At 44.6% G+C, this 27,725-nt stretch overlaps 1 protein-coding gene across 1 annotated transcript in view; it reads right to left on the reverse strand.

Moving 5' to 3' along the window:
• LOC147904698 (fructose-bisphosphate aldolase-lysine N-methyltransferase, chloroplastic-like) overlaps positions 1–27,519 on the reverse strand; it is a 136,213-nt gene extending 108,694 nt beyond the window's left edge. The window contains exons 1-2 of the mRNA XM_087395221.1: positions 27,058–27,519; positions 19,778–19,840 (exon numbers count right to left, since the gene is read on the reverse strand). Of these exons, the coding sequence (XP_087251347.1) occupies positions 19,778–19,840; positions 27,058–27,327 (333 nt within the window). The 5' untranslated portion in view covers positions 27,328–27,519. The remainder of the gene's footprint in view (positions 1–19,777; positions 19,841–27,057) is intronic.
• Between the last annotated feature and the right edge of the window lie 206 nt (positions 27,520–27,725).

The following is a 27,725-nucleotide window of genomic DNA, read 5'->3' on the forward strand; positions in this document are numbered from 1 at the left end:
GGCTTTTCTAGAAAGCATAGCTTCCTAGATTAGCTGCACCGTCTCCTTTATAGCCTGGCGAGATCCCAAGCTCAGCCACAGCTCATGCAAGGTGTGCGCAAGAAGACCTCTCCACACCTCTCCCAAAATTTCGTCACCTAGGTACGGCTACAGCTGCAGCAGATTTCCGTACAGTACAGCCTGCAGCAGAACCAGTAGGGGGAGTTTGCGGGTTCACCTACTCGAGCTGATCATCAGCTTTGTACCCCTTCTTCTCGGCCAGCTCCTCTTCTTTCATTACCTCCTCTTGGGACGGTTTTTTTCTCTACTCCACTCTCCTTCCAGTTTCGATTCCACCAGTCATTACTCTCAGTTCGCTACTCTTTTCAGATCAGATTTCAGACATGGCTGATTCTGTAAATCCTGAGTTTGCCATGGGTGACCAGGATTTGGACTACCCTGCGGAGGAAGACCAGGGTCTCTACGACGATCTGATTACGAAGAAAGCCTTCAGTGAATTCACCACTGCTCTTGATGGAAAGTTTGAGCAAGTTAATGCGAATCAAACGGGATTGACGCAGCAACTCCAAGGGATTCAGACTACCCTCACTCTTCTCACTAGCACTGTTCACGCGCTCACGCATGTGGATGCCATGGCTTCAGTGTTAGGTCCGAACATCACTCCAGATCCTTTTCCCGGAGATCAGAAGTCTCATACCAAGGAGGTTGTTGACACTTGGTTGCACAAGTGGCAAGTACACTTCCAGTTTCACCCATACCCAGATGACAAGAAAATACGGCTTGCAGCCGGGTTCATGTCAGGAAAGGCTTTATTATGGTGGAAGGAACTCCAACCCAAGCCTGCAACATGGATAGATTTCGAAGGGGTCTTTAGGAAGGAGTTTTTGAAGGAGGACGACTATGATATCGTAGGCAAGCTCAAAGCCCTCAATATGTCCGAGCTGAACTTGACTTTTGAGGTTTATCTTCAAAGGTGTCATGTGCACGGATTGGTATCTGACGTGTACTAGGTACACAGAACTAGCTCAGGTTCGCCTGGGGAGGCTTAGAGCTAGGCAGGCTTGATTCTCGAGTTGAGTGGCAAGGGTACGAACTATTTATAGGTCTTCGCTATTTTTGGCGCTCCGGGCCCGAGTCTATAAAAGGGGCCCAGGGGGTTCAGTTCTCAGTGTGCAGTTGGGAGCAAGTTTCGTTCCCAGGTGCCAAGTCTGATCCTGGATTGAGTCGCGGACGCGCGCCTGCATCTTAGCGTAGCCCAAGGCCCAGTGGCAGATTCAGGGCTTCTCAGCACCACCTGGTGGTATGGGACACCAGGCTGGTTTGGATCTGATTGGGAGTTCGTGCCAGTAGCTCAGCTCGTGGCTCGGAGGGGACATCTTCTGATTCGGGATCACATCCCGTAGATGTCATGGTTGGGTGGTGAGCAGCCTGCTCAGATCTGACGTGGTGTGTGGTTGTTTTGCAGATCAGGGGTTTCAGGAATGCTGGGATGTGTCAGTTGGTATCAGAGCCAACTCCTGAGGTAGGAACTTCTGATGTGGGAATTTTTGACGAATTTTTCCTCCAGGTATGCCCTAAAATTCGAAATTTGTTGCTGCGTTTTCTGCTGGGTTCCTGGGTTAACATGGGTGGACAGATGTTAGGAAAAGGAAGAAGAAAGGAGGGAGCGATTTCGAGATTCCTGAAGGGGCCTGTGAGAGAAGGCTGTAGGAAGCAGGAGAGAGAGCAGAGAAGTAGGAAAGAGAGGGAAAAGGGCTGCGAGGGAGGCGGAGATGGGACGCCCAGGGCAGTACGGGCCGGTGCAGGGAGAGGCGCAAAGAGCAGCGAGCAGGGTGCGACCAGCCTGCGTGGAGGGTGCTTTTTTCGAAAAAAGCACCCCCTCCAAAGCTGGGGGAGGTCGGCCTTTTTTGGAAGCAGGGCTTCCCAATTAGGCTGCCCTGCTCCCTATATAGATGGGGCAGGGTACCAGCCCACCCATAGCCTCGCAAAGAGCCTAGTAGCTGCCATCGAGTTGCGTGCCTGCCTGCTCCAGCCCTGCATCAGCCTGTTCGCACCTGCGCCAGCCATCCGTACGGGATCTGCGCCAGCCAGCCTGTGCCAGTCCTGCATCAGCACCGTACAGCTGCGCCAGCCCTGCGTCAGCTGCACCTGCATCGCACCGGTACCTGCAAACTGTACGGTCGCCGTACAGCCACGTCAGCTGCTGTACGGCCTCCGTCAGCAGACCGTACGGCCTGCGTCAGCAGCCGTACAGCCATGTCAGCAGACCGTACAGCCACGTCAGCAGCTCGTTCGCCACAGGATTTCGTACGTGCATCCAGTAGCGGGTTCAACGAAATTTCGGGATTCGTGGGCTTCCGGTTCGCCAGTTTTTCAGCATCTCTTTCCGTCAGCATCTCTTGGGACAGTTTTCCTCTGCTCCATTCTCCTTTTCGCTTCGGTTCAGTCAGTTATTTCTCTCAGTTTATATTCAAATCAGATTTCAGTTATGTCTGATTCTGCAAATCCCGAGTTCACCATGGGAGAGCAGGATTTGGATTACACTCCTGTGGGAGAGGAGGATCAGGGTCTCTATGATGACCTGATAACAAAAAAGGCCTTCGGTGAATTTACGACTGCTCTAGATGGAAAATTCAAGCAGGTCAATGCAGATCAAACGGGGTGGACACAGCAACTCCAGGGGATTCAAGCAACTCTCACCCTTCTGGCTAGCACTGTGCAGGCACTCACGCATGTGGATGCCATGGCTTCAGTGCTAGGCCCGAATATAACTACAGACCCTTTTCTGGGCGATCAAAAATCTAGAACGAAGGAGGTAGTTGACACTTGGTTACACAAGTGGCAGGTACACTTTCAGTTCCACCCATACCCAGATGAGAAGAAGATCCAGCTTGCAGCGGGGTTCATGTCAGGTAAAGCATTGCTATGGTGGAAGGAACTCCAGCCTAAGCCCGATACATGGACAGATTTTGAAGGGGTCCTCAGGAAGGAGTTCCTGAAGAAGGAGGATGATTACAATATCGTTGGCAAGCTTAAAGCCCTCGATATGTCAAAATTAAACTTGACCTTTGAAGTTTATCTTCAAAGATTTTGGGATCTGCAAACCAGGGCCACTAAGATGGATCCAGTGACCTTGTTAGGTTTCTTCGTGGATGGTTTGCCAAATTCATATAAGTTGCAGATAAAGAACAACAAATGCACAACGTTGCAGGAGGCCATGAATTATGCGCGCATATATGATGATACCATGGCCGGTGCTAAAGCAACCACAGTTTCCGACACGAGTGGAAAGAACAAACGCAAGTTCTTTCAGCATACGATTGGTACTGGGGAGACGAAGTCTACGGACAACGCCTCCAAGAAAAACTTGACTCCAGCAAAGAATGGTAAAGCCCGTTTCCTTCGCACTTTGAGGCTCAAGAAAGAAGGACGATGCTTCTATTGCGAGGAGCAGGGCCACACAAAGAATGAGTGTCCAAAGCGCAAGAACCAAAAGTTGGTGCTTGGACCGAAGCTCCAGGCGGGTACAGGTACCAAGGCCAAGAGAGCGAACCAAGTCTCGATGACATGTATTTCAGTAAATGTCATTATCTGCCCACTCTCTTGTAATTGTACTTTCAATACGTCGTCGTTTGGTTCCCATGATCTTTTCCGAGTTTATGGAGAAGTTATGGACTAACAGGTTCACATTCTCTTTGATCCGAGCAGCTCTCACAATTTTGTTAATTACAAATTTGTGCACAAGATGGGGCTGTCCACAGTACCTAGCGACCACACCTATGAGGTGCAGCTTCCAGCTGGGAAGCAGTTTTGGGATCGCAAGATTGAAGCGCTTCCTATCCGGATTCAGGCCTACATGGGAGCTCTTACATGTTATGTTATGCATCTGGAGCATGTAGACTTGTTGATCGGAATAGAGTGGTTTAAAACCCACAATATTCAGATCGGATGGACGGAGCATACGCTTTCTTTTGTAGATAAGGACACCACATTTTGTATTCAGTGTGATAAAATTCCCTCTTCTCAGGGGCCTATTGTATCTGCGATGCAGCTTCGGAATATATTAAACACTTCTCATTATGATGTCTATCAGTGTGTTTTGATTCCGCTTTCTTCATTTGTTGTTTCTGTAATTAACAAGAATGAATTAAGTGTGTTTGAAAACCGTGAATTGAGAATGTTGTTAGATAGTTTTAAGGACGTATTCCCAGCTCAACTGCCGGAAGGTTTACCTCCAGAACGGGCAGTAGATCATCGCATAGACTTAGTCCCAGGGGCTCAACCTATCAGTGTACCACCTTATAGGATGAGCCAGGTAGAGGAGGATGAGTTAGCTAGCCAGCTACAGGATTACCTGAATATGGGCTATATTCGCCCAAGTAAATCACCTTGGGGTGCACATGTCCTCTTAAGAAAGAAGAATTCCGATGATTTGATAGACCGTTTGGCCGGAGCGAAGTATTTCACTAAGATTGATTTGCGTACGGGTTATCACCAAATCCGTATCTATGCTAAACACATAGATAGGACCGCATTCCGCACTAGGTATGGTCATTACGAGTTCCTCGTATTACCTTTTGGTTTGACCAATGCTCCTGCTACTTTTCAGCAGATGATGAACGATTTGTTCAGGGATTTTCTGGGCAAATTTGTTGTAGTGTTCTTGGATGACATCTTGGTATATAGTCGAACGCTTGAGAATCACATAGGACACCTCCGGGTTGTCTTACTACTTCTAAGACAGCATAAGCTCTATGCCAAGATGAGTAAATGTGACTTCTTTATGAAGGAGATCATTTACTTAGGACACAAGATTTCTTCTGAAGGTATTAGCATTGATCTGGACCGTATCTAGAAGGTTTTAGAATGGCCTATTCCTCAGACTGTGAAACAACTTCGTTCTTTCCTAGGATTTACGGTATTTCTTCGGAAGTCTGTGCGTGATTATTCACATATCACGGCACCCCTGACAAACATATTGAAAGGTCGTGGATGCAGGTCTACCCAGCCGATCTCTTGGAATGATGCAATGAACAAGGCTTTTGAAACCTTGAAGTTTTCTATCAAGGAAGCACCCGTTCTCGCATTACCCGATCCTACCCGACCTTACGTTTTAGAGGCTAATGCGAGTGATTATGCGATTGGGGCAGCTCTATTCCAAGAGGGCAAACCTGTAGCTTTTGAGAGTAAGAAGCTAGACGACACTCAATATCGTTGGCCCACACTCGAGAAGGAACTTTATGCTGTAGTGTATGCTCTTAAGGTTTGGAGACACTACTTGTATGGTTCAAAGTTCCTTGTATTGACTGATCATCAGTCAATTAAGTATGTGTGTGATGGATCAGAATTGAGGGGAAGGAAAGTTAGATGGGCAGAATTAATGCAGGATTTTGATTTCGAAATACCTTATCGTAAGGGTTCCCTGAATAGTGTGGCGGATGCCTTAAGTCGAGTTAAGTTTGTAAATGCTTTGTCCTTTACGGAAATATCCTCAGACCTATTTCAATCCTTGAGAGGGCTATACGCAACTGATAGTTATTTCAGTTCTTATTGGCAGAGAGTCCAGGATGGGAGCTCCATGGTTGACCAGGACTCAGGGATTGTGCCACCTACGGTACAGGCGGCGGGAGGTCAGTGGATGATTAGGAACGGCTTGCTGTTCCGGAATGAAAAGATTTGTGTGCCTGATGTTCTGGACCTTAAATCCAAGATTCTCTAGGAGTGTCATGATGCTCCTAGTGCTGGACATCCGGGTATACATCGGACTCTATCTCTTGCGAAGCATACCTTTTATTGGCCTAAGATGCGTGCATTTATAGAGAACTATGTAGTAGGTTGCCGGGTTTGTCACGTTACTAAGGCAGAACGCCTTAGAAGCGCGGGTTTATTACAGCCATTACAGATTCCTGGTAATAAATGGGAAAGTATTTCCATGGATTTTATTACTGGTTTGCCTCGAACGCGCAAGGGTCATGACTCCATCTGGGTCATAGTAGACCTTTTGACAAAAATGGCTAGGTTCTTACCTACTAGAACAACTATATCAGCTGTTCAGCTGGCTCACGAGAACAACTATATCAGCTGTATGGTTTGCCATCTGACATAGTCAGTGACAGGGACTCAAAGTTTACAAGTAACTTTTGGACACTTGTATTTGAGAAGTCGGAAACTATTCTCAAGTATGAGTTCCTCGGATCATGCACAATCCGATGGCAGTACAGAGAAGGTCAACCAGTTGGTTGAAGACATGCTTCGTGCATATGTATCCAAGAGACAGTCTTCATGGGGAGATTATCTACCTATGATAGAATTTGCTTACAACAGTGCAAAGCATTCTAGTACTGGTTACAGTCCTTTTATGCTTATGTACGGGTTTCAACCTAAGTCACCAGTTATGGTTGGATTAAAAGGGATTCAAAATGATGCTACTAAGAACTTCTTGCAAGACATGCAGGAAATGTTGCAGTTTGCCAAGGAGTCTATTAGAAGTGCCCAAGATCGGGACAGATTTTATGCTAATAGACATCGTTCACCTAGAGAGTTCTCTGAAGGAACGATCGTATATTTGCGAATTCCAAAGGAATCCAAGAGCCTGAGTACTGGTTTGGTTCCGAAATTATCCCCCAGATACTGTGGCCCATTCAAGGTCATTAAAAGAATTGGACCAGTTGCATATCGACTACAATTGCCTCCTGATGTTAAAGTACATCCAGTCTTTCATGTCAGTAGACTGAAAGAAGTCTTGGGTACAGATGATCAACTTGTTTCTCCTCATGAGATTATAGAAGTTACAGATTTGACTTTTATTCCTCACGAACCTGAGTGTATTCTTGAATTTCGTGAAAGACAGATTCGTAATCGTACTATCACGGAATACAAGATTAAGTGGAAGGATCGTGTTGAGGAGGATGCAACATGGGAGACATTACAAAACCTCCCAAGAACATTTCCAGATTTTTTAGCGAACTCAGGAGTGAGTTCTTAGAGGAGGGGGAGTATGTCATGTGCACGGATTGGTATCTGACGTGTACTAGGTACACAGAACTAGCTTAGGTTAGCCTGGGGAGGCTTAGAGCTAGGCAGGCTTGATTCTCGGGTTGAGTGGCAAGGGTACGAACTATTTATAGGTCTTCGCTATTTTTGGCGCTCGGGGCCCAAGTTTATAAAAGGGGCCCAGGGGGTTCAGTTCTCAGTGTGCAGTTGGGAGCAAGTTTCGTTCCCAGGTGCCAGGTCTGAGATCCTGGATTGAGTCGCGGACGCGCGCCTGCATCTTAGCGTAGCCCAAGGCCCAGTGGCAGATCCAGGGCTTCTCAGCGCCACCTGGTGGTATGGGACACCAGGCTGGTTTGGATCTGATTGGGAGTTCGTGCCAGTAGCTCAGCTCGTGGCTCGGAGGGGACATCTTTTGATTCGGGATCACATCCCGTAGATGTCATGGTTGGGTGGTGAGCAGCCTGCTCAGATCTGACGTGGTGTGTGGTTGTTTTGCAGATCAGGGGTTTTAGGAGTGCTGGGATGTGTCAAAAGGTTTCAGGATCTGCAGACCAGAGCTACAAAGATGGATCCAATGACCTTGTTAGGTTTCTTTGTGGATGGTTAGCCTGACTCATACAAGTTGCAGATCAAGAACAACAAATGTACCACGTTGCAAGAGGCCATGAATTACGCGCATATTTATGATGATACCATGGCCAGTGCAAAGGGAACCACAGTTTCCAACACGAGTGGGAAGAACAAACGGAAGTTCTTCCAGTCTACCACTGGTACCGGGGAGACGAAGTCTATAGACAACGCCTCCAAGAAACACTTGACTCAGGCGAAGAATGGTCGTGCCCGTTTCCTTCGTACCTTGAAGCTTAAGAAGGAAGGACGTTGCTTCTTCTGCGAGGAGCAGGGCCACACTAAGAATGATTGTCCAAAGCGCAAGAATCAAAAGCAAGCGCTGGGACCGAAGCTCCAGGCGGGACCGGGTAACAAAGCCAAGGGAGCAAACCAAGTTTCGATGACAGGTATTTCTGTAAATGTCATTACCTGCCCACTTTCTTGTAATTGCACTTTTAATACTTCGTTATTTGGTTCCCATGATCTTTTCCGAGTTTATGGAGAAGTTAGGGACTAAAGAGTTCACATTCTCTTTGACCGGGCAGCTCTCACAACTTTGTTAATTACAAATTTGTGCAGAAGAAGGGGCTGTCCACGATACCTAGCGATCACACCTATGAGGTGCAGCTTCCAGCTGGGAAGCAGTTTTGGGATCGCAAGATTGAAGCGCTTTCTATCCGGATTCAAGAATACACAGGGGCTCTTACGTGCTATGTTATGCACTTGGAGCATGTGGACTTGTTAATCGGAATAGAGTGGTTTAAAACCCACGATATTCGGATTGGATGGAAGGAACATACCCTTTCTTTTTTGGATAAGCACACCCAATTTTGTATTCAGTGTGATAATATTCCCTCTTCTCAGGGACCTATTGTATCTGCGATGCAACTTCGGAATATATTAAACACTTCTCATATGATGTCTATCAGTGTGTTTTGATTCCGCTTTCTTCATTTGTTGTCTCTATAAATAACAAGAATGATTTAAGTGTGTTTGAACACCATGAATTGAGAATGTTGTTAGACAGTTTCAAGGATGTATTCCCTGCTCAACTACCGAAAGGTTTACCTCCAGAACAGGCAATAGATCATCGCATAGACTAAGTACCTGGGGCTCAACCTATTAGTGTATCACCTTACAGGATGAGCCAGCTTGAGGAGGATGAGCTAGCTACACAGCTACAAGATTACCTGAATATGGGCTATATTCGCCCAAGTAAATCACCTTGGGGAGCACCTGTCCTCTTAAGGAAGAAGAAAGATTCTACATGGAGAATGTGTATAGATTATAAACGATTGAATAAAGTGACAATTAAGAATCGATACCCTCTACCTCGTTCCGATGATCTAATAGACCGTTTGGCTGGAGCAAAGTATTTCACTAAGATTGATTTGCGTACGGGTTATCACCAAATCCGTATCTATGCTAAACACATAGATAGAACCGCATTCCGAACTAGGTATGGCCACTACGAGTTTCTTGTATTACCTTTTGGTTTGACCAATGCTCCTGCCACCTTCCAGCAAATGATGAACGATTTGTTCCGAGATTTTCTGGGCAAATTCGTTGTAGTGTTCTTAGATGACATCTTGGTATATAGCCGAACGCTTAAGGATCACATAGGACACCTCCAGATTGTCTTAGTTATTCTAAGACAGCATAAGCTGTTGGAATTATAGATATAATTCAGCAGTGACCAATGTAATATAATAAGTTAGTTAGGGGCACTTTTCCCTCATTTAGAGGTTTTTCCCCCTAACTGCAGTTAGTTCACTAACTATGGTTAGTGACTACTAACCACACTCTCTCTAGCTCTCACTCTCTCCATATCCTTCATAAGCTCTATGCCAAGATGAGTAAATGTGACTTCTTTATGAAGGAGATCATTTACTTAGGACACAAGATTTCTTCTGAAGGTATTAGCATTGATCTGGATCGTATCCAGAAGGTTTTAGAATGGCCTATCCCTCAGACTGTGAAACAACTTCGTTCTTTCCTAGGATTTATGCTCCTGAAAGGCATGCATGGTCTCAATTACTGATGCATCTGGATTTGGTTGACCTTTGGAAGGAATTGCAGCCTTTGTCACCTGGATACACCTTCCAACATAATGCCCTTTCTTCTTATCAGGCACGTCTGGATCGATGGTATAGTGTAGCTCCACAACAAAATGGGGATTTTACATGCAAAATGTGGATTGACTATGCCTTTGTGCATTCAGATCATGCACCTCTATGGTTGCGGTTATCCTTTCATGCTATGCCAAATGACAGATTGCCACAAAGGCGACATCTGATTGTAAACAATAGCTATTTGCAACATGCTGCTTTCAAGGTCATGGTTACTGAAGCATCTCATTCTCTGTCTTCTCGCAGCCATATTCATATTGATGATGCCTGGAATTCTTTTGTTTCCAAAATACAAGTTGTGATTAGAGCTTATGGCAAATCTTACATGAAGACTCTGAGGGGAAACCATTGCTCAGGCCAAATTCACTTGTCAAGACCTCACTAAACTCAGCCATCTTCATTCGTTGTCCATGCATGAGCAAACAACACTATGCCAGGCCAGACATTGTCTTAAACTAAATGATCACAGGAAACTAGCTAAATGGGAGACTAGAGCAAGACAAAGAGCCTTTACAAATAATGGCTGCTCTTCCAAAGAATTTTTCAAAAGTTTGCATCAGAGAAGACTAAAAACAGAAATTTGCAGGGTGCTTATGCCTGATGGATCATGGACCACCTCACGGTCACACCTTGCTCCAATTTGTGTGCATCATTTCTCTCAGCAATTTGGTTCTGCAGTTTCTCCCTCACAGCAGGTTTTGCTTGCACGAAATTTACTGTTGCAACATGTTTCTCCTATTATTTCCACTACTCAAGCTTTGGAATTGGAGGAACCTTTTACTGAGAGGGAACTGTCAGATGCAATCAAATCCTGTGGCACATGGAAATCTCCAGGATGGGATGGTCTAACAGTCGAGTTTTTTCTAGAATATTGGCCTCTTTTGAAGCATACATTGCTACATATGGTGAATGCTGCATGGCAAAATCAGAAAATGCCAGACACATGGAAGAGAGGTCTTGTTAAACTCCTTCCAAAAAAGCAAATTTGTGAATCTTTGGCAGACTAGAGACCTATCACCCTTATGCCAATCATTTACAAAGTCACTATCAAAATGATTGTCGATCGGCTAAAGGGGTTTTTACATAATGGGTTGCATCCTACCCAATATGGCTTTGTCCCGCGTAGGCATATCACAGATTACATTGCAAATGCCTATGTTGGAATTGAATATGCCAAATACACGCAGCAGGATGTTTTGTTATTGCAAGCTGATATTGCCAAAGCCTTTGATACTGTTAAGTGGGATTTTATTTCATCGACTATGCAGGCATTGGGATTTGGCACAAAAATGCAGCAACTCATCACTTGGCTATATCAAGATAGTAAAGCTGCCTGCATACTTCCAGGGGATATTTCTACATCCTGGACTATTGGTTGTTCTGTTAGGCAAGGATGTCCCCTAAGTGCTTTACTTTTTGCCATAGCCACTCATTCAATGCTTCAATATCTGGACCACCTTTTGGACACTGACCACTTGCACGGTTTGGAGATTCTTGGCAGTCATAGCATGATCGCTCAAGCATATGCTGATGATTCATTCTTTACCCCAAAAAATACTCCGAGTGATTTGTCCATGATTATGCAGGCTCTTTCTACATATGGATTGGCTGCTGGTCTTCGGGTAAATTTTCAGAAATCAAAATTGTTTATTTGACATCTTGGCTATCCTCTAGGTTGGGGACTCACCCGTTCCCAACAAACTGATTGGGTGCTAACAAAGTTAAGGGCAAAACTTGAATATTGGAAGCTTGCAACTTGGCCATTACATGTTCGTTTGTGAATCACACAATCCATTTTGATAGCATACATACAATTTTATCTACCTCTCATTATGTTCACTAAGGCAGATCTGGTTTCCTTTATGTCAGCTATCATGGAAAAATTCTGGTGTTCAAAAAATGGCAAGAAAAGTCTCAGATTACTCTCTATGCATCGTCTCTGTTCTCCAAAGATGCACAGGGGTCTGAACATTCTCAATATTCAAATGCATTTACTTGCTCACAGAGGGAAAATGATGATACAGTTTATGCAAGGAGATCAGCCTTGGGCTTTCATGATCCGCTCTCTCTTATTACATATTCATACTTCTGCCTTTGGGCATTGGCAGCCTACTCAGTGGGATTTCCTATTTGGCTCTATCCAAGGCAAGATCAGAGGCTGCCCTTTTGTCTCTCGCCTGCTTCTTGATTGGAAACATATCTTATCCCACTTGGAATGGCATGGTAGAGATTCTCTGTCTGGAAACTCTTTGAGGGCTGAGAATATTTATTGGTCTAAAGTATTCCACCCTCCTTTGGCCATACAAGAACCCAGACGTTCTTATTTTCTCTCCTTCAAAGGCATTTCATCTATGGCGGATGTACTTCAAGACGATGGCACATTTTTATCTTTTTCTATAGCTGCTAGCAAATACGGTTTGGGAGCTCATTATCGTCCTTTATGGCATAGGATTTCAGCAATGCTTCAACCGTTCTTGCCGGTACCTCGTTTGGAACTTCTGAATAGGCTTGAGGATTGGATTTTACACTCTTCTTCCTCATCCGCCCGTCCCTTGAAGCTCTCGCATATCACAGTGTCATCTCTGTATAAAGTGTTATTACCTCCGCCTTGGATTTCTGACAGAGCAAATACTGTTTGGCATATGGATCGCCCAATGAAGTGGTGGAGAAAACGGCTGCGTCTCCTTTGGCATTACAAAGTTCCTCTTCAGCAACAGCTTTTCCTTTGGCGAGTTCTGCTTGGCATTTTTCCATTTGGCCAGTTACTCGCACACAGACATATTGCTCCGACTGTTTGTCACAGATGCCAACACTCTATTGAATCTGTGCTTCACATTTTTTGGTTCTGTCCACATACTTGTGACTTCATCGCTCTCATCCGACAGAGGCTTCGAGCGAGATTTCCTACTGTTACTTTTGGCAGATTTTTCTGGTTGTTTTTTGTGTCCGTATGCTTTGTCGAGGGGGAAAAAAGATTTCGTACTGTCAAAAATCTGTAAGATTTTGTCCGTACAGCCAGGGAAAATCCGTGTAGTTTTGTCCGCACAATTTTTTCCATACAGTTTTGCCTGTATAGTCGGAAAAAATCCGTACAGTTTTGTCCGTACAATTTTGTCTGTGCAGTCAAAAATTCCGTATAGTTCTGTTTGTACAATCAGAAAAATCCATAAAGATTCGTCTGTACAGTCAGAAATTCCATACAGTTTCATCGGTACTATCAGATTTTCATACAGATTCGTCCATACAGATTATGCTGCTGTTGTACCTGCTATGCTTTCCTCCTTGTAAAGCTTTGCTGCTTCCAAGCCTTTTCCTTGACTCAAATGGCAGATTATTCCTATGAGAAAACCTTTCAGAAAGACAAGTCAGTTTCCAACAAGAAACAAAAACAGGTGATGGATTCAGATGATTCCCTTCATGACTCTGCTGAGGCTCAGCTTGTTTATGAGGTTATGCATGAAGGGTTTGAAGACACCCACAAAGGTTGGAAAGATCCACTTCCCACCACTAGCATTATGGTGGAAGTGGATGATATCTTTGATCCAGTTAAGGAGTATGCAAAGCATGCCATTATAATTTTCTTCCCATGACGGATGCCTGCTGCAGCAGATGTTGGGAATTAATTGACTCGAACCCTAGGTGGTTCTTATGTCAAAAAAGTTCATTATGCAACGAGGGGCTTTTTTGAGATCATCATGGCTGATGAGGAGCGTTTTGCTGGAGCACTCTCCTCTTCTATGGCCAGCAAATGGTCGATGTCCTGCCCTGGTCTCCCACCCGGGATTATCAGGCATTGATTCGGCATCGTTGCCCCGTTTGGGTAGAAGTTCGGGATTTTCCTCAATGCTTGTCTTCTCTTCTACCTAAAATTGCAGCTTCCCTCAGTAAGGTGGTATGTCCACCGCGACCCAATGGAAATTCGAATCGCTTCTACATTTTGTGGGATACAGATCATCCCACTCCAGCTTCATATTCGGTTACTATGAATAATGTTTCCATGGGGAGTGCCTTTTACAAGCTCAAGTGGGGGCTGTTCGTAGGTGCTTGCTTTGAATGCAAGCAATTTGGGCACATGGCTTCACAATGCCTTTCTCGAGCTCCACGGATGCTAGTGCAAGCTAAAATGGTTCAACCTTTGAATAAGAATGCAAATGCCTCTTTTGTGGTCAAAAACAAAGGGGTCAAACAGTTTTTCTTTGTTCAAGACAAAGGCAAAGCCCCAGCTGTCTCAAATGGTAATGCTTCTTTTCCTGTGCCTTTGTCCTCTCCACCTCAGGGAAAGGGGGAAATTTTTTTGACTGATGGATGGCAAACTCCTCGCAAAGTGATCTCCCCTAGGCGACCTTTGCCTTCTCGGACTTGGAGTGGTGCATCCTCTTATGGAAAAACACCTGTTGAAAACTCTGGTGTTGTCTTGACCTGGGCTGTTGTGACTGTGAATCGGACCTTGTTTGCTCAAGAAGAAGTTGCTGCACTTTTGTCCTCTCCTCATGCTGATGCTTCATCCAAAGGCAGAGGCCCGGACATTGAGGTGGAAATGCAGACGTAGACAGCCCGTTAGTTGCTGTACATACCTGTCCCATAACTGTAAATATGCTTGATCACCTGAAGTGTGTTACTCTCAATGTACAGGGAATGTGTGATGGTCGCAAATGGAAACTAGTCTGAATGTATATCAAGCAATTGCAGCCTGATATAGTTGCTTTGCAAGAGCTGTCGCCTTGTGGGTGTGAGGCCCACAATCGCCATGTCTTGAAGGGATTGAACTGCTTGCTGAACCTGTTGTTTGTCGGTTGGAGAAAGAAGGACCTTAATGGCTGTGGGATTCGAGGGTGTTGCCATAGAGCCCTTCTGGCCAGACCAAAGGTCACCACCAAGATCTTCTTCCTTTTGACAAACACAAATGCTCCTGCTGCTGGCATTTCAAAGATTTTAAAGCTATGGTTGAGAAAGAAATAGGCCTGCAAATAAAATGCCTAAGGTCAGATGGAGGGGGAGAGTACCTCTCAAATGAGTTTGCAAGGTTCATGTAGGAGCATGGCATAAAGCAGTAATATTCATGCAGTCATATCCCACAGCAAATGTATGCTGGTCAAATAGGCCATTTTGCTGGTTATGATATCTTCTATGCTGGAGAGCACTCCTTTTCTGGTGTGGCTTTTTTAGTAAAGCACAACCTTCAACCTATTGTGGCTCTCAATGATCGCCATGGTAGATGGATTATTGTTCAATGCCTTGTTCAAGGGGAAATTTTAGAATTTGCATCAGTTTATGCCCCCCAATCTTCTCGTGATAGAGCTTTGATATGGGCTGCCATGCATAGCTATCCATGGCGACAACATGCCTTCATTTGTGGTGACTTTAATAATGCCCCTCAATCGGGTGACACCACCTCAGGCCACACTCATATGTTGGCTTCTGAAACACAGGCATGGTCTGATTTTTTGCTTCAGTTGTGCCTCGTTGATCTCTGGAAGATATTACAGCCCATGCTTCCAGGCTATACCTTTCAACATAATGCTCAATCTTCTCATCAGGCACTATTGGATAGATGGTATCAGGTTCATCCACAGCATTGTGATGCCTTTACTTGTCAAATTTGGGTTGATCATGCTTTCATACATTCGGATCATGCTCCTCCTTGATTAAGGCTTTCCTTACATGAATTTCCCACTGACACGTTGCCTTGCCGAAGGCTTTTGCTGATTAATAATAGTTATCCGAAGCATGCTGACTTTAAAGCCTTGGTCTCTGATGCTATTCAGCCTCTCTCTCATCAGATACACATTGGTTTGGATTATGCCTGGCAGGCTTTTGTTGCTCAAATGCAAGCAGTTATTCGGGATTATGGCAAATCCTATATGCAAGCCACAAGGGAGACTGTAGCAAATGCCAAATTTACTTGTCAGAGTTTAACTGAGCTTGCTCATCTTCGCCCTTTGTCTTCAGAGGAAAGCATGCTCTTATGTCACGCTCAATTCTCTCTTCAATCCAATGATCGCAAAAAGCTTGCTAAATGGGAAACCCGATCTAGACAACGGGCTTTTTTGAATAAAGGTTGCTCTTCCAAGCAATTTTTTAAGAGTTTACACTACGAAAGACACGCTGCCAATATCTGTCGGATCCGGATGCCTGATGGTTCTTGGTCAACATCTCGTTCAGAGCTTGTTGATTTATGTGTGCAGCACTTCTCCACTCATTTTGGACATGTGGATACTCTTTCTCCTCGGGTCGTGTCTGCACATCAGCTTCTTTTGCAGCATGTTCATCCAATTCTATCTGATGCTTAGGCTTTGGAACTTTGAACATCCCTTCATTGAAAGGGAATTGTCTGATTCACTGAGATCCTGTGGCAGATGGAAATCTCCAGGATAAGATGGTCTCACTGTTGAATTCTTTCTTGCATTCTGGGATCTTCTTAAATTCACCTTGCTACAAATGGTAAATACAGCATGGCAAAATCAGCAGATGCCTGTGTCATGGAAAAAGGGTCTTCTCAAGCTGATTCCAAAGAAGCAACTATGTGATTCACTTGGTGATTGGAGGCTAATCACGCTCATGCCAGTCATTTACAAGATCATTGCCAAAATGGTGGTTGATCGGATTAAAGGTTATTTGCATGATGGGTTGCATCCCTTCCAATATGGCTTTGTTCCACGTCGCCATATCACAGATAATATTGCCAATGCTTATATTGGGATTGAATATGCCAAATACACGCAACAGGATGTTCTACTCTTGCAGGTAGATATTGCAAAAGCCTTTGACACAGTTCAATGGGATTTCATCTCGCAAACTATGCCATCTTTGGGGTTTGATCCAAAAATGCAGCAGGTTATTTAGTGGCTTTACAGAGATAGCAATGCGGCTTGCATTCTTTCTAGGGATATCTCTGATGAGTGGACTCTTCGTTGTTCGGTCTGCCAAAGATGCCCTCTCAGTGCTTTACTGTATGCCATTGCTACTCATCCTATGCTGCAATATATTGATCATCTTGTGGCTACAGGATCACTTCATGGCTTGGAATTGGATTCTAATCGCAGCATGGTTGCTCAAGCTTATGCTGATGATTCTTTCTTTACCCCGAAGAACATGCCCCATAATCTTGGTGCCTTGATGCAAGCCCTCTCTGTTTATGGTTTGGCAGCTGGTCTTCATGTTAATTTTCAGAAGTCTAAACCGTTCCCTTTGCATTCCAAAGACTGGCATAGTCTGTTATGGCCCGGGGATATCATTCCACCCACTCAGTTTGTTCGTCATCTTGGTTACCCTTTGGGGTGGGAACTCACTCGCCGACAACAAACTGATTGGGTTTTGGCTAAGCTTCGAAAAAAGCTTGAGTATTGGAAACTGGCAACCTGGCCTTTGCACGTTTGTCTTCGAATAGTGCAGTCCATCCTTGTGGCATATATTCAATTTTACTTGCCATTGATCATGTTCACTAAGGCAGATCTTACATCTTTCATGTCTGTCTTTATGAAAATCTTCTCGCGATCCAAACATGGCAGAAAAAGTCTCAAGCTACTTTCGATGCATCACATTTGTTCTCCCAAGATGCATGGTGGATTGAACATCACAGATATTCATGTGCATATTCTTGCCCACAGGGGAAAAATGTTGCTGCAATTTTTGCAAGGTGATCAGCCTTGGGCTCTTATGATTAGGACTCTGGTTACTCATATCAGTATTTCTACGTTTGGTCACTGGCAACTCAATCAATGGGCTTTCTTTTTTGGCTGCACTGATGGCACTTTGCCTGGCTGCCCTTTTGTCTCCCGCTTGCTTTTTGACTGGAAGCATGTTCTTTCTCATCTGGAATGGAATGGACGGCAATCTTTGCTTGGGAATTCTTTGAGAGCTGAAAGCATTCACTGGTCGAAAGTCTTTTAGCCTCCCTTGGCTTTTTAGGAACCTCGACGTTCCTACTTTGTCTCGTTTAAAGGCATCACCTCGATTGCTGATGTTATAGATGATGCTGGTACTGTGCTCCCCTTTTCTCTAGCAACCACTACATATGAATTGGGCTCTCATTATCGTCCTTTGTGGCGACAAATTACTTCTATGCTTTCGCCTTTTGTTCCGATTCCTCCTTTGGAACTCCAAGACCGGCTAGAAGATGGCCTTTGACTTCTCCAGGGTCCTCTTCTCGTCCTTTGAGGCTATCTCAGATTACTGTACCTACATTGTTTAAAATCCTTTTGCCTCAACCTTGGGTTTCAAAGAGAGGTGATTCTGTTTGACGAATGCATCGCCCAGCCAAGTGGTGGAGGAAAAGATTACAGCAACTTTGGGCCTATAAAGTACCACTTCAGCAACAAGTTTTCTTTTGGCGAGTTCTTTTGGGAGTGTTTCCATCTGGACAGCTACTAGCTCATCGACACATTGCTCCTGCACTTTGCCACAAATATTCTGCTTCTTCGAAGACTGTGCCTCGCTTATTTTGGCATTGTTCGTGCTCTCGTGAGTTTTTTTATCTGCTTCGACAGTGCCTACGAGCGAGATTCCCATCTGTTCCGTTTGGGAAGTTCTTCTCGCTATTTGGGTTTCATCCATCCAGACCGGAGTTTCATCTTTTCTTCGTTTGGGTTCACTACTAGGCACTATGGACTTTATGGACATATAGGAATTGTAAAGTCTTTGGTGATCCTACTTTCTCTCTGTTTGGCTTTTTTAGGCATTCTCTGCAACAAACTTTCTTTGATTGCTTGTAGACCCGCTGCATAGATCATTAGGTCTTTTTGGCATATACTGAAATTTTCAGTTGATGTAATTGTAGCACCTTGTTTTGAGGTTGCTACTCATATAATATAATCAATCAAAGATTTCACCCCAAAAAAAAAAAAGTGCGTGCGTGTGTGTGTTTTCGGAGGGGGGGAGGGAGAGGGGCAGCGGCAAGCCGACAGTCACTGTACGAATATTCAATATAAAGAAAGTGTTGTGTCATCATGAAGAAAAGGCTTAAACAAGTTGGTTGCAAGGAGGAAAGCGTTCAAAACTTTCCCACAACACTTTTCAACCTTCCCTCATCATCAAAATGATCAACGAGGTGGCCATCCTCCAATAATTTTCCATTAGTTGGACTATACATCTAGTGTTTCATGTCACTTGGCTCCACCTATATTGGACCTTCTTTCAAATCATTTGAGACAAGGCCCAACCTTGAACTCATGGACCTCAAGCAAATTTTCTCCACATGTTCAAGTGGAGCTAGGGAATAAAGCAAATCTACCAACCGAAGAAGAAGCCCATGATATTTGAAAGCACAATGATGAAAATACGTCCCCTGACACAACTTTGAAATGCTTCGAAAACCTGCTCTAAAGAGCAAAGTTATAACGGCTAGCTAGAGACTACAACTAAGCAAGCATAGAAAAACTACAAAACCTAGGGACGAACCCCAATACACAAGATCAGAAGAAGACCAGAGGGCCAACACAAAAACCATAGCCAAGCACAAGACACCTTGCACATATACCTAGATAAGTCCAGGAACATGCCCAAACTCATCCTCTAAAAACAGAACATAGTGCAGTTTCAATCTCATGATAGTCAGTCATAAGGTTGAAAACCATAAACTCCGTGATGCATAGCAAGGACTAGCTACTATGACATCTCCACTGACATCATCAGCGCCCAACAGTGGGTGTCGACCATATTATAAACATATGCTCTCACACATACAAATCCACACACCCACACATACTTGAGCATCCATTTATACAAAGTCTTCATACTAAGTTTTTGTCAGTTTTTGTCAGCACTCCAAAGGTGAAGGGCAAACTCAACCATGACGAAGGCTAGCACTAAAGGAGAGGCCTGTGAGCTGCACACCCCAATAGGAAACCCAAAATAAGCCAGTAGATACGATCCATAGCCCCCCACAAAAATTTAAAAGAAACCCCTAGGTTATTCAAAATCGCTCTGTAAATTAATCAAACCAAGTCTCCCATGTCCACATGAAAGGGAACAAGGTATAACTTTTCAGTAAAGGAATGGAACATCGGCAAAGAGACAAAAGCTTATATAACAAGGGAATTAGTGTACACCTGTAAGTCTCGTGTTGCAAAACATCCCACTTCTCCACCTCCAAATCGCTTCAATTCCACCGCCTTCATCAAAGAAAGAAAAGTCAGCTGCCTATGCTACCTTATATATGAAATCAGAAAACTATACAAAATCGTCAATATCTTCAAGTGCTAAGCACATTAACGTTAAAAGATCTTCGCAAATAAAGGTACACAATAGCATCGAGCACTCTAAGAATGCAAATGTTTGATTGGAAATCATGCACTTGCCTTAAGGAAAACATTACAAAGTTGCTAATCCTTTAAGGTTGAAGTGTTTTGGCATCAAGAGGGTGTCTGTTTGCTACAAAGAGAGAGCGAGAAAGAAAGAAATAAAGTTTATTAAAAGTCTTCAAAAGACCGAAGCAGTCTATGAGACTGAAAGAACCTAATACAACAAGCTGAAGGGGTGGAGCCTCTAAGTTGGCATCAACACCCATGACGAATACAAGAAAAGCCATAATCATAACAATACCAACATATATAGAGAAATCCTAGGACTCATGGAGCGGTGACAACACTACAATGGTCACCCAAAAGTCAAGTATGAGGGGGGGTCAGCGTGGCAAGAGGCTATGTGTCAAAAAGCCAGTGATGGGGTGCTAACGGATGTCGGTGTGTGTGGTCCACTGAATATGGCCTTGCAACGAACAATTGCCACTATCACTCCTGTCCACCATGCCCTCGAGCTGGAAAGCATGGGGGGAAGGTCCTTAAGTATGATCTGTGCCAACCTGATGGCAAGTCTACCGTGTCTCTCGATCTCGACCTCGGGTCTACCATCTCCCCAAGCCCTGATGGTCAATGCTATCTGGCTAGAAGAACTCAATGATCATGCTCTCAGAGGAGTCTGGCTGGCTGTATGCCCTGATCTCGCTTATGTGTGCCCTGATGTCACTTATGTGTCTTGAGCAAACGCTCCATGTGTCGGATGGCTTCATGGATAAAGCCTGCCACGCATCTTGATCTGGGTAGTACAAGAGACTAAATAGGGGTCCAAAGCCATCCCTGAAAAAACAATGATAGTGACCTCTAATCTTATAGTACGTCAGCAATCTGAAAGCGAAATGCTCTTCCGACTCGATCTCCTAATGGTCACATAAAGTCCAAATGCGACCCTCTCTATGTATGCTCTCTGCCCACTGTCCACTCTCAATACAAATCGGTGAGATAAAAAGTGGAACTATCCAATCAATATACTTAAGGAGTGGGGGAGATGGATCCGTGTGTATCCAAGTGGATAGATCAAACCCTCTGCTGAAATCCACAAGCAATGGTCTCTGTAGAGGCTAAGCTTCACAAGGAGCTCATGGGGTGCTAACCAAGTCCGAAAAGTGTGTAGCTGTAAGAGATCCTCTCAGATAACCTAGTTCACCTCGTGATACGTGAGCGGGACAAAGGGGGTCCCAATGCTATACGAGAAGGGGGTAATTTGTCTATGTGGAGCCCCAAGCTCTCAAACCACCTGCTTGAAAAGCTTAGATACAAATGTTCCTAAAGCTGAGGGTGATGCCTTATGTAGCAAATCAGCCAGTCTGTTATGTCCCTCAAGAAGAGAGCTGAACTTTTTCCTAATGTGTGCATAGTAAGGGCATATCATTACCATGTGTTCTTCTATTTCTGGCATACCCTGGTCACATAATTGGCATAGTCTGCTCTCTCTTGGCATGTCTTTCCATCCTCCTATTTCAATTTGCAGCTGGTGTGATCGGGTGCGAAGTGAAGCCAAAGCCCTCCGCTTATGCATTGCCATAGGTGTGCAAATGTACTTTTGCGTGGCTAACTCCTCTGCCGTATAAGTGGGCCAATATTGGGGGTTGATAAATGTGCAGTAGTACTCGAACTTATCTCTATTTTTAGCTGTTTGCCATTTCCTGTGTAGTGCATTCAGCAGGTCACGATAAAAGTTTATTAAATTCTGCTAAAGACCAATGGGTCTATGAGACTAAAGAGAAACTTGATACAACAAGCAAAAGGGTGGAACTACTAAGCGAGCATCCTAACCCATGCTAGAAAACTGTGTAGACATAGTCAGTGATATCATCGTACATGTCTACCATAATCATATACATCCATCCTGGCGTCATCATCCTCGTGGAGACGCAATGTGATCCAATACAATATCATATAATAGGCAAACAAAACGTCAAGATACACCCAATGACGGACTAGGCAGTGTAGGCAAGAGGCCGTAATGGATCGTTGTCTGCTATCTAGATGAGTAATCCATCGTGCTCTCCTAGCCGCTACCCGACGAACGAGCGCCACTCTAACCCCACTTGGATGCACCCCATGCCTGAAAATAGAAGAGATATCAGTGAGCGTGATCTGTGAGTCTGTCCTCTGTCGGGTCTGTTGCGTCTTGATATCAGGGCCTCTGCCTCTCCTGCTAACCGCGGCTGGGGTAGCAACCTGCTCTGGCTGGAAGAACTCTATGATCATACTCTGGGAGTATGATCACAAAGGCCAAGAGAGAGAATATTTTATAAACTTCAAAAGGCCAAAGAGTACAAGACCAATCAGAAACACAACACGACATCAAAATCCCATTACACGGAGCCAAGGGCGCCTAGAATATCCCTAAGGATGGACTAAAAAACACTGTGCACCCATAAAAATCCAGTTACATACCAGTGACAAGATCTATGTGGCCTGATTGGGTCCCTGTGGGAACCCTAGTGTCTCTAAAATATATCTTTTACTCTTGCTCAATAGCATGAACCATGCATGTCATGAAAAGACTATTGTTGTGATGCTACTATGAGGGTGCCTCGTATGGGGGGAGATCTCGAGGGTTCTAGGATGTTATTAAGCTCCTTGTCCCAATGCAAACCTTGTGCATGCGTGTCATGAAAAGACTATTGTTGTGATGCTACTATGAGGGTGCCTCGTATGGGGGGAGATCTCAAGGCTTGCATTGGGACAAGGATCTTAATAACATCCTCGAACCCTCGAGATCTCCCCCCATACGAGGCACCCTCATAGTAGCATCACAACAATAGTCTTTTCATGACACGCATGGTTCATGCTATTGAGCAAGAGTAAAGGATATATTTTAGAGACACTAGGATTCCCACAAGGACCCGGTCAGACCACATAGAGCCATTCCCATTGGACACAACAGGTGTCTTGCCTTTTTCCTGAGCTGGAGTAAGAGCCTTGACACCCTTCTGTTTGAGAATGGGCTGACCCATCATTTCTTTAATAGGCATCTAAGAAGGCAAATTTTCCAACGGCCTTTTATGCATAACAAGAGGGCACTGAGAAGCCATGTGACCAAACTTCTTACATTCAAAACATGCACCTGCAAACAAGCCCCACTTGAGCTTGTAAAAAGCACTGCCCATATCCACCTAATTCACCGTAACTGAATAAGAGTTAGGAGTGGGATGATCAGTATCCCACAAAATGCAAAATCGGTTGGAGTTCCCATTTGGCCGCGGAGGACACACCACCCTACCCAATGATGCTGCAATTTTGGGTAAGAGAGAAGCCAAGCATTGAGGGAAGTCAACCACTTCCACCCATACCGGACAGCAATGGCGAATTAAAGCCTGATAATCCTTGGTGGGCGACCAGGGCACAACATACACCATCCGCTGCCCATAATACAAAGGGGAGTGTTCAAGGAGCATCTGTTTGTGCACTTCATCTGTCATAATAACCTCAAAAAAACCTCGAGCAACATAATGCACTTTCCGAACAAAGCAACCACCCAAAGTCCTGGTGAGCCAATTTCCAACATCTGCTGCAACAGGCATGCATCCACGGAAAAAAATGATAATGGCATGCTTGGCGTAATCACGCACTGGGATCCACGATGTCATCCGCCTCCACCATGAGCCCAACAATGGGAGCAGAGTCCTTCCAATCCCAACGCGTGTCTTCAAAGCCCTCATGCATAACATCAAAAACCAGTTGAGCCTCAAGGCATGCATCGAGTCATCCTGACCCGAGTCCTGTTTCTGCTTCTTGTGCATGTAGGTCTTGACACTTTCTATGGGAAATTGAAAAGAGAAAAAAGGAGGGAGATGCTGTAACGGAAAACAAAAGGAAAACAGAGAGAGAGGCTGAGAAAAGCAACAAGTACAAAAGAACACAGAGAACGGGCTGGCTGAAGACAGTACAGACTGGCAGGTTTGTACGGAGCTGAACCAACAGTACAAACAGTACGGAATAAACGGACAGTACGGCTGCACAACTGAGTGCAAACAGTACGGAGGAAGCAGAAAAGTACGAGTGTACTAGAAAACTTGTACGGACGCAGGAAAGTGTAGTACCAGCACAGGGGATCTGTACGGACGCTGCAAACCTGTACGGATATAGAGAAACCATACGGACACGAGGAATCTGTACGGATAGATTGTGCGGGACAAAACAGTACAGAATAAGAGGCTGTATGGACGGACAGATAACTGAGAAAATAAACTGGAAAATGGCGAGGGAAAAGTACAAGGTAAATAGAGGAGATAAGGGGGCTGTACGGAAGGGGCTGAACAGCAAATAAACGGGAAAACCTGCAGGAAACACACACACACAAACGGGGAGCTGCAGGAGGCTGAAACGAAGTGGAAAAGACACCAGATGGAGCTCCAGAAAGGCGGCTGGCAGCAGCGAGCAAGCTGAGGAGGATGAATGGACCATAGGCAGCAGTAAAAGCAGGTCGGGATCACCAATAGGGCCGGCTGAGGGCTGAAATCGCCATGGCTGGAGCTCTGTCTCTCTCTCATGCAACACACACACACACATATATATATAGACACACATACTTTTTTTTAAAAAAAAGTGAAATCTTATATTTCTTTGTGGGAAACCTCGAACGAGGTAAAAACCCACCATTGAGTACAAAGATAAAATTTACAAGCAAGCCTAAGAGAGAAAAACTCATGAGGCTACCAAGATAAAATTTACATATCATTTGGAGGAGGATCTAACAACACATCCTCCATTTTAAGATTAGTGACTTGCAAAAAGTGATGCAACGGAGTGACATCACTGTCAATAAAACAAAGCTGTTTTTTCCCCTTGTGATTCTTCTTGATATAAGCTGGCAACCTGAATTTTTGAACCACAGGGTCAAAACCTGTCTCAACCAAGGATGAAAAGAATCCAATGAAGAAGGAACATCTGCATCCTGAACAGCAAGAGACTCTAGCACCATCTTCACAGACATAGGGACTTGAGTAACATCTACACACTCTGACGTAGGAGCTGCAGATGATAAATCATGACTCTTCATTACAGCTTCACCTTACGCATCAGCCTGAGATGTACCATGTGCATCATCCTGTTTAAGCCGCTCTTCAACATCAACATGCAACTCCATATCCTGAAGAGAAGTATGCTGAGTATGCTCAATAATAGACTGATCCCGAGCTTCTTTAACAACAAAGGGATTAACCTGAGAACAATCTGGCGCTGAAACAACTTAACCCGCTTCCATACCTTAACTGGTTTGGAAGATTGCTTGACTACATATATCCCAAAAGAAGAAAAACCGGCTGCCGGAACTGCTGGAGAAGGAACTGAGGTACCTAGAGCTGGAGTAGAAGTGCAGTCCCGTGCAAAATGACCCAGTTGTCTGCATTTATAGCAAGCATTTGGAAAAGAAGAAAATTGCAGACGAATCCGAAAAGGCTGAGCCAAACCCAAATCCACATCCAAGCATGCAGGAATAGGCTGCTCCGGGCTCACATCCGGTGGTCTGCCTTACTAGTCTAGCCATGCCCTAACTAATATAAGTCTGAGTAATCTGGAAAGAACTCTTCATCCAGCCAAACTGCCTCGAACCACCTTTGTGTTTGAACTTGGTCGAATATATCCTTCCGTGTTGCCCTGTGTCATGTTTGAACTGATGGAGAAGGATTTACTCATGCTCGAAAATCCCAGCCTGGTCTACCACCTCTGGTTCATTGCATCCAATAGGGGTCCAACATACCGCTTCAGTCCCGCACATGAAATACAAGATGCATCTTCCATGACGGGTGTAGGTGAGCTAGGGCCTAGTTGTCACCCAATACTGTTTGTACCACTTCATCCCCAAGAGGACATCTGTTGCCTATGAACAACCTGTAGATCTTCAACTCAATGTCTACTGCTTCTTTGTCAGAGGTAGTGACATGTCCAGATAGGTCCCCGCCAAGCTCCACTGCCATAGTCAGGGTGAGCTATAACCAAGCCCACTTCATGACCTAAGCTAAGAAGATGTCTTCGGTGCTACCCACCGCAACATGGATGAAAACTTCTAGGTTGAAATTTGAATGTCCACTAATAGAGCGGAAACATCCAAGACATGTTTCTCTCTTTGCGTGTCTGTATGTATGTATATATGTACTTATGTATGTACCTACACAAGAATTGAATTCGAACAATCTTTATGCCCACAAAATTTAGCAAGATCTTTAACAATACGGCTCTTTCTTATTGGTAGATAACGTTATAAGCACTAAAAGTCTTAATCTCCTAGCCACTGATGGGTATGTCCTCTTATATATGCTGTTCCGCCTTTGCATGCTTTTATAGGTAAGTGTTATGCCTTCCGAAGTGTAAGCTTGGCTAACAGGTCCACCGTGTTAAGGTGGCCCTTCAACAATAATATAACACGCATAGATAAACAATTATCTACACGAGCAGAGTTTGACACAAGGTCTAGCAAGGTCGACTCTTGCTCATTGGTAGGTAAAGGTTATATGCATTTAATGTGCTCACAATTGAAGGGATCTTCAACAAAGGTTGAGCCTTGCCGCTGCTGTGTAACGCTCATGCTTGGTATGTGTCTGTCACATGTCCAAACTGATTGTTTCTTGAATTGAACTGATGTGATGGAGATGGAGCGCAAAATACACTACAACATGCAAGGCCCAATTGCCACCCTCTAATAAGGCATTTGTTGTGTTGTAAACGTTACAGTATACGTAAATGAAGACACCATTAGTCTGGGCTCCAAGCTGTAGGTATACCTCCTTTAATGGTTGGTCCAAGGCTATCCAATATAAGAGATGATTTCGGCAAAGTGAACGGGCCAGATGAGTATTGCCTTAAAAAGATAGAAGGCCCAGAGGTTTCGCACTTTACCCTTACAGCCATTAAAGCGATGATGGACTACTTCCAGAACAATGTCACAAGCCATTGATCTTGCCTTAATACAGAAACTACTCAATCCGCATCAGCTCGCACAAAGGTTTTCAATTGTAAACTAAAAAAGTGCAAATGCGAACTGCACCCCTCAGTACATTGACTCTCAGCGAGCGTTCACGACGAACCTGATCGGGAAAGCCTTGCTGTTGTAGCCAGGCCGTGAACTCTTGCAAGTCAGCTTCTTCTGCAGCGTCCGGGGTCCAGTTAGCGAAAGCGATGGTGGAGAGGCGTCTGCGACGCAGTGGGAAACCCAAAGATAATACAGAGGCAGTGCGGGAGGAGTGTGGAATCCATTGTTGAGAAGAGGGCAGATAAGTGGGAGGGGGTGCAGTAACGGCAAATGCTAAGGTGCAAGGTCCGGAGGAACGAGAGAGCAATGGCGAGACGATAGCCATTTGTAGCCGCTCGTGATGAAGATGCTTACTACATTCAGCTCTTGAAAGCCTTGGCCTTGCCTCCCATAACTACTTTCATCCACCACATTCCAATGAATAAACACACAATTTGTTTGTTTGATTGGAGACCTCTCGCATGTGTGTGTGTGGGTCAGAGGCTGCTGGACAGGCAAGATTGCCTCCTGCCCATGGTGCGGATTCATTTATTGCTTAGCCAAGGCAAAGGATTTCCCTCAAGGATCTATTTTTTCATGTAGGAATGCCATTTGTGAGCTTGGGAAGCTTGTTTTGGATGCTTTTTGGTGTTTCAAGTTGATAAAAACTTAGTAGGCTTGATTGCTAAGGTGTGTGTGTGGTCTAATCACCTCAAAAAACAACAAAACTTAGGATTTTTGTCA

Source organism: Dipteris shenzhenensis, chromosome 2 (genome assembly GCF_047967505.1).
Source record: "Dipteris shenzhenensis isolate YYH24624 ecotype China chromosome 2, Dip_SZ_1.0, whole genome shotgun sequence".
NCBI classification, from domain to species: Eukaryota; Viridiplantae; Streptophyta; class Polypodiopsida; order Gleicheniales; family Dipteridaceae; genus Dipteris; species Dipteris shenzhenensis.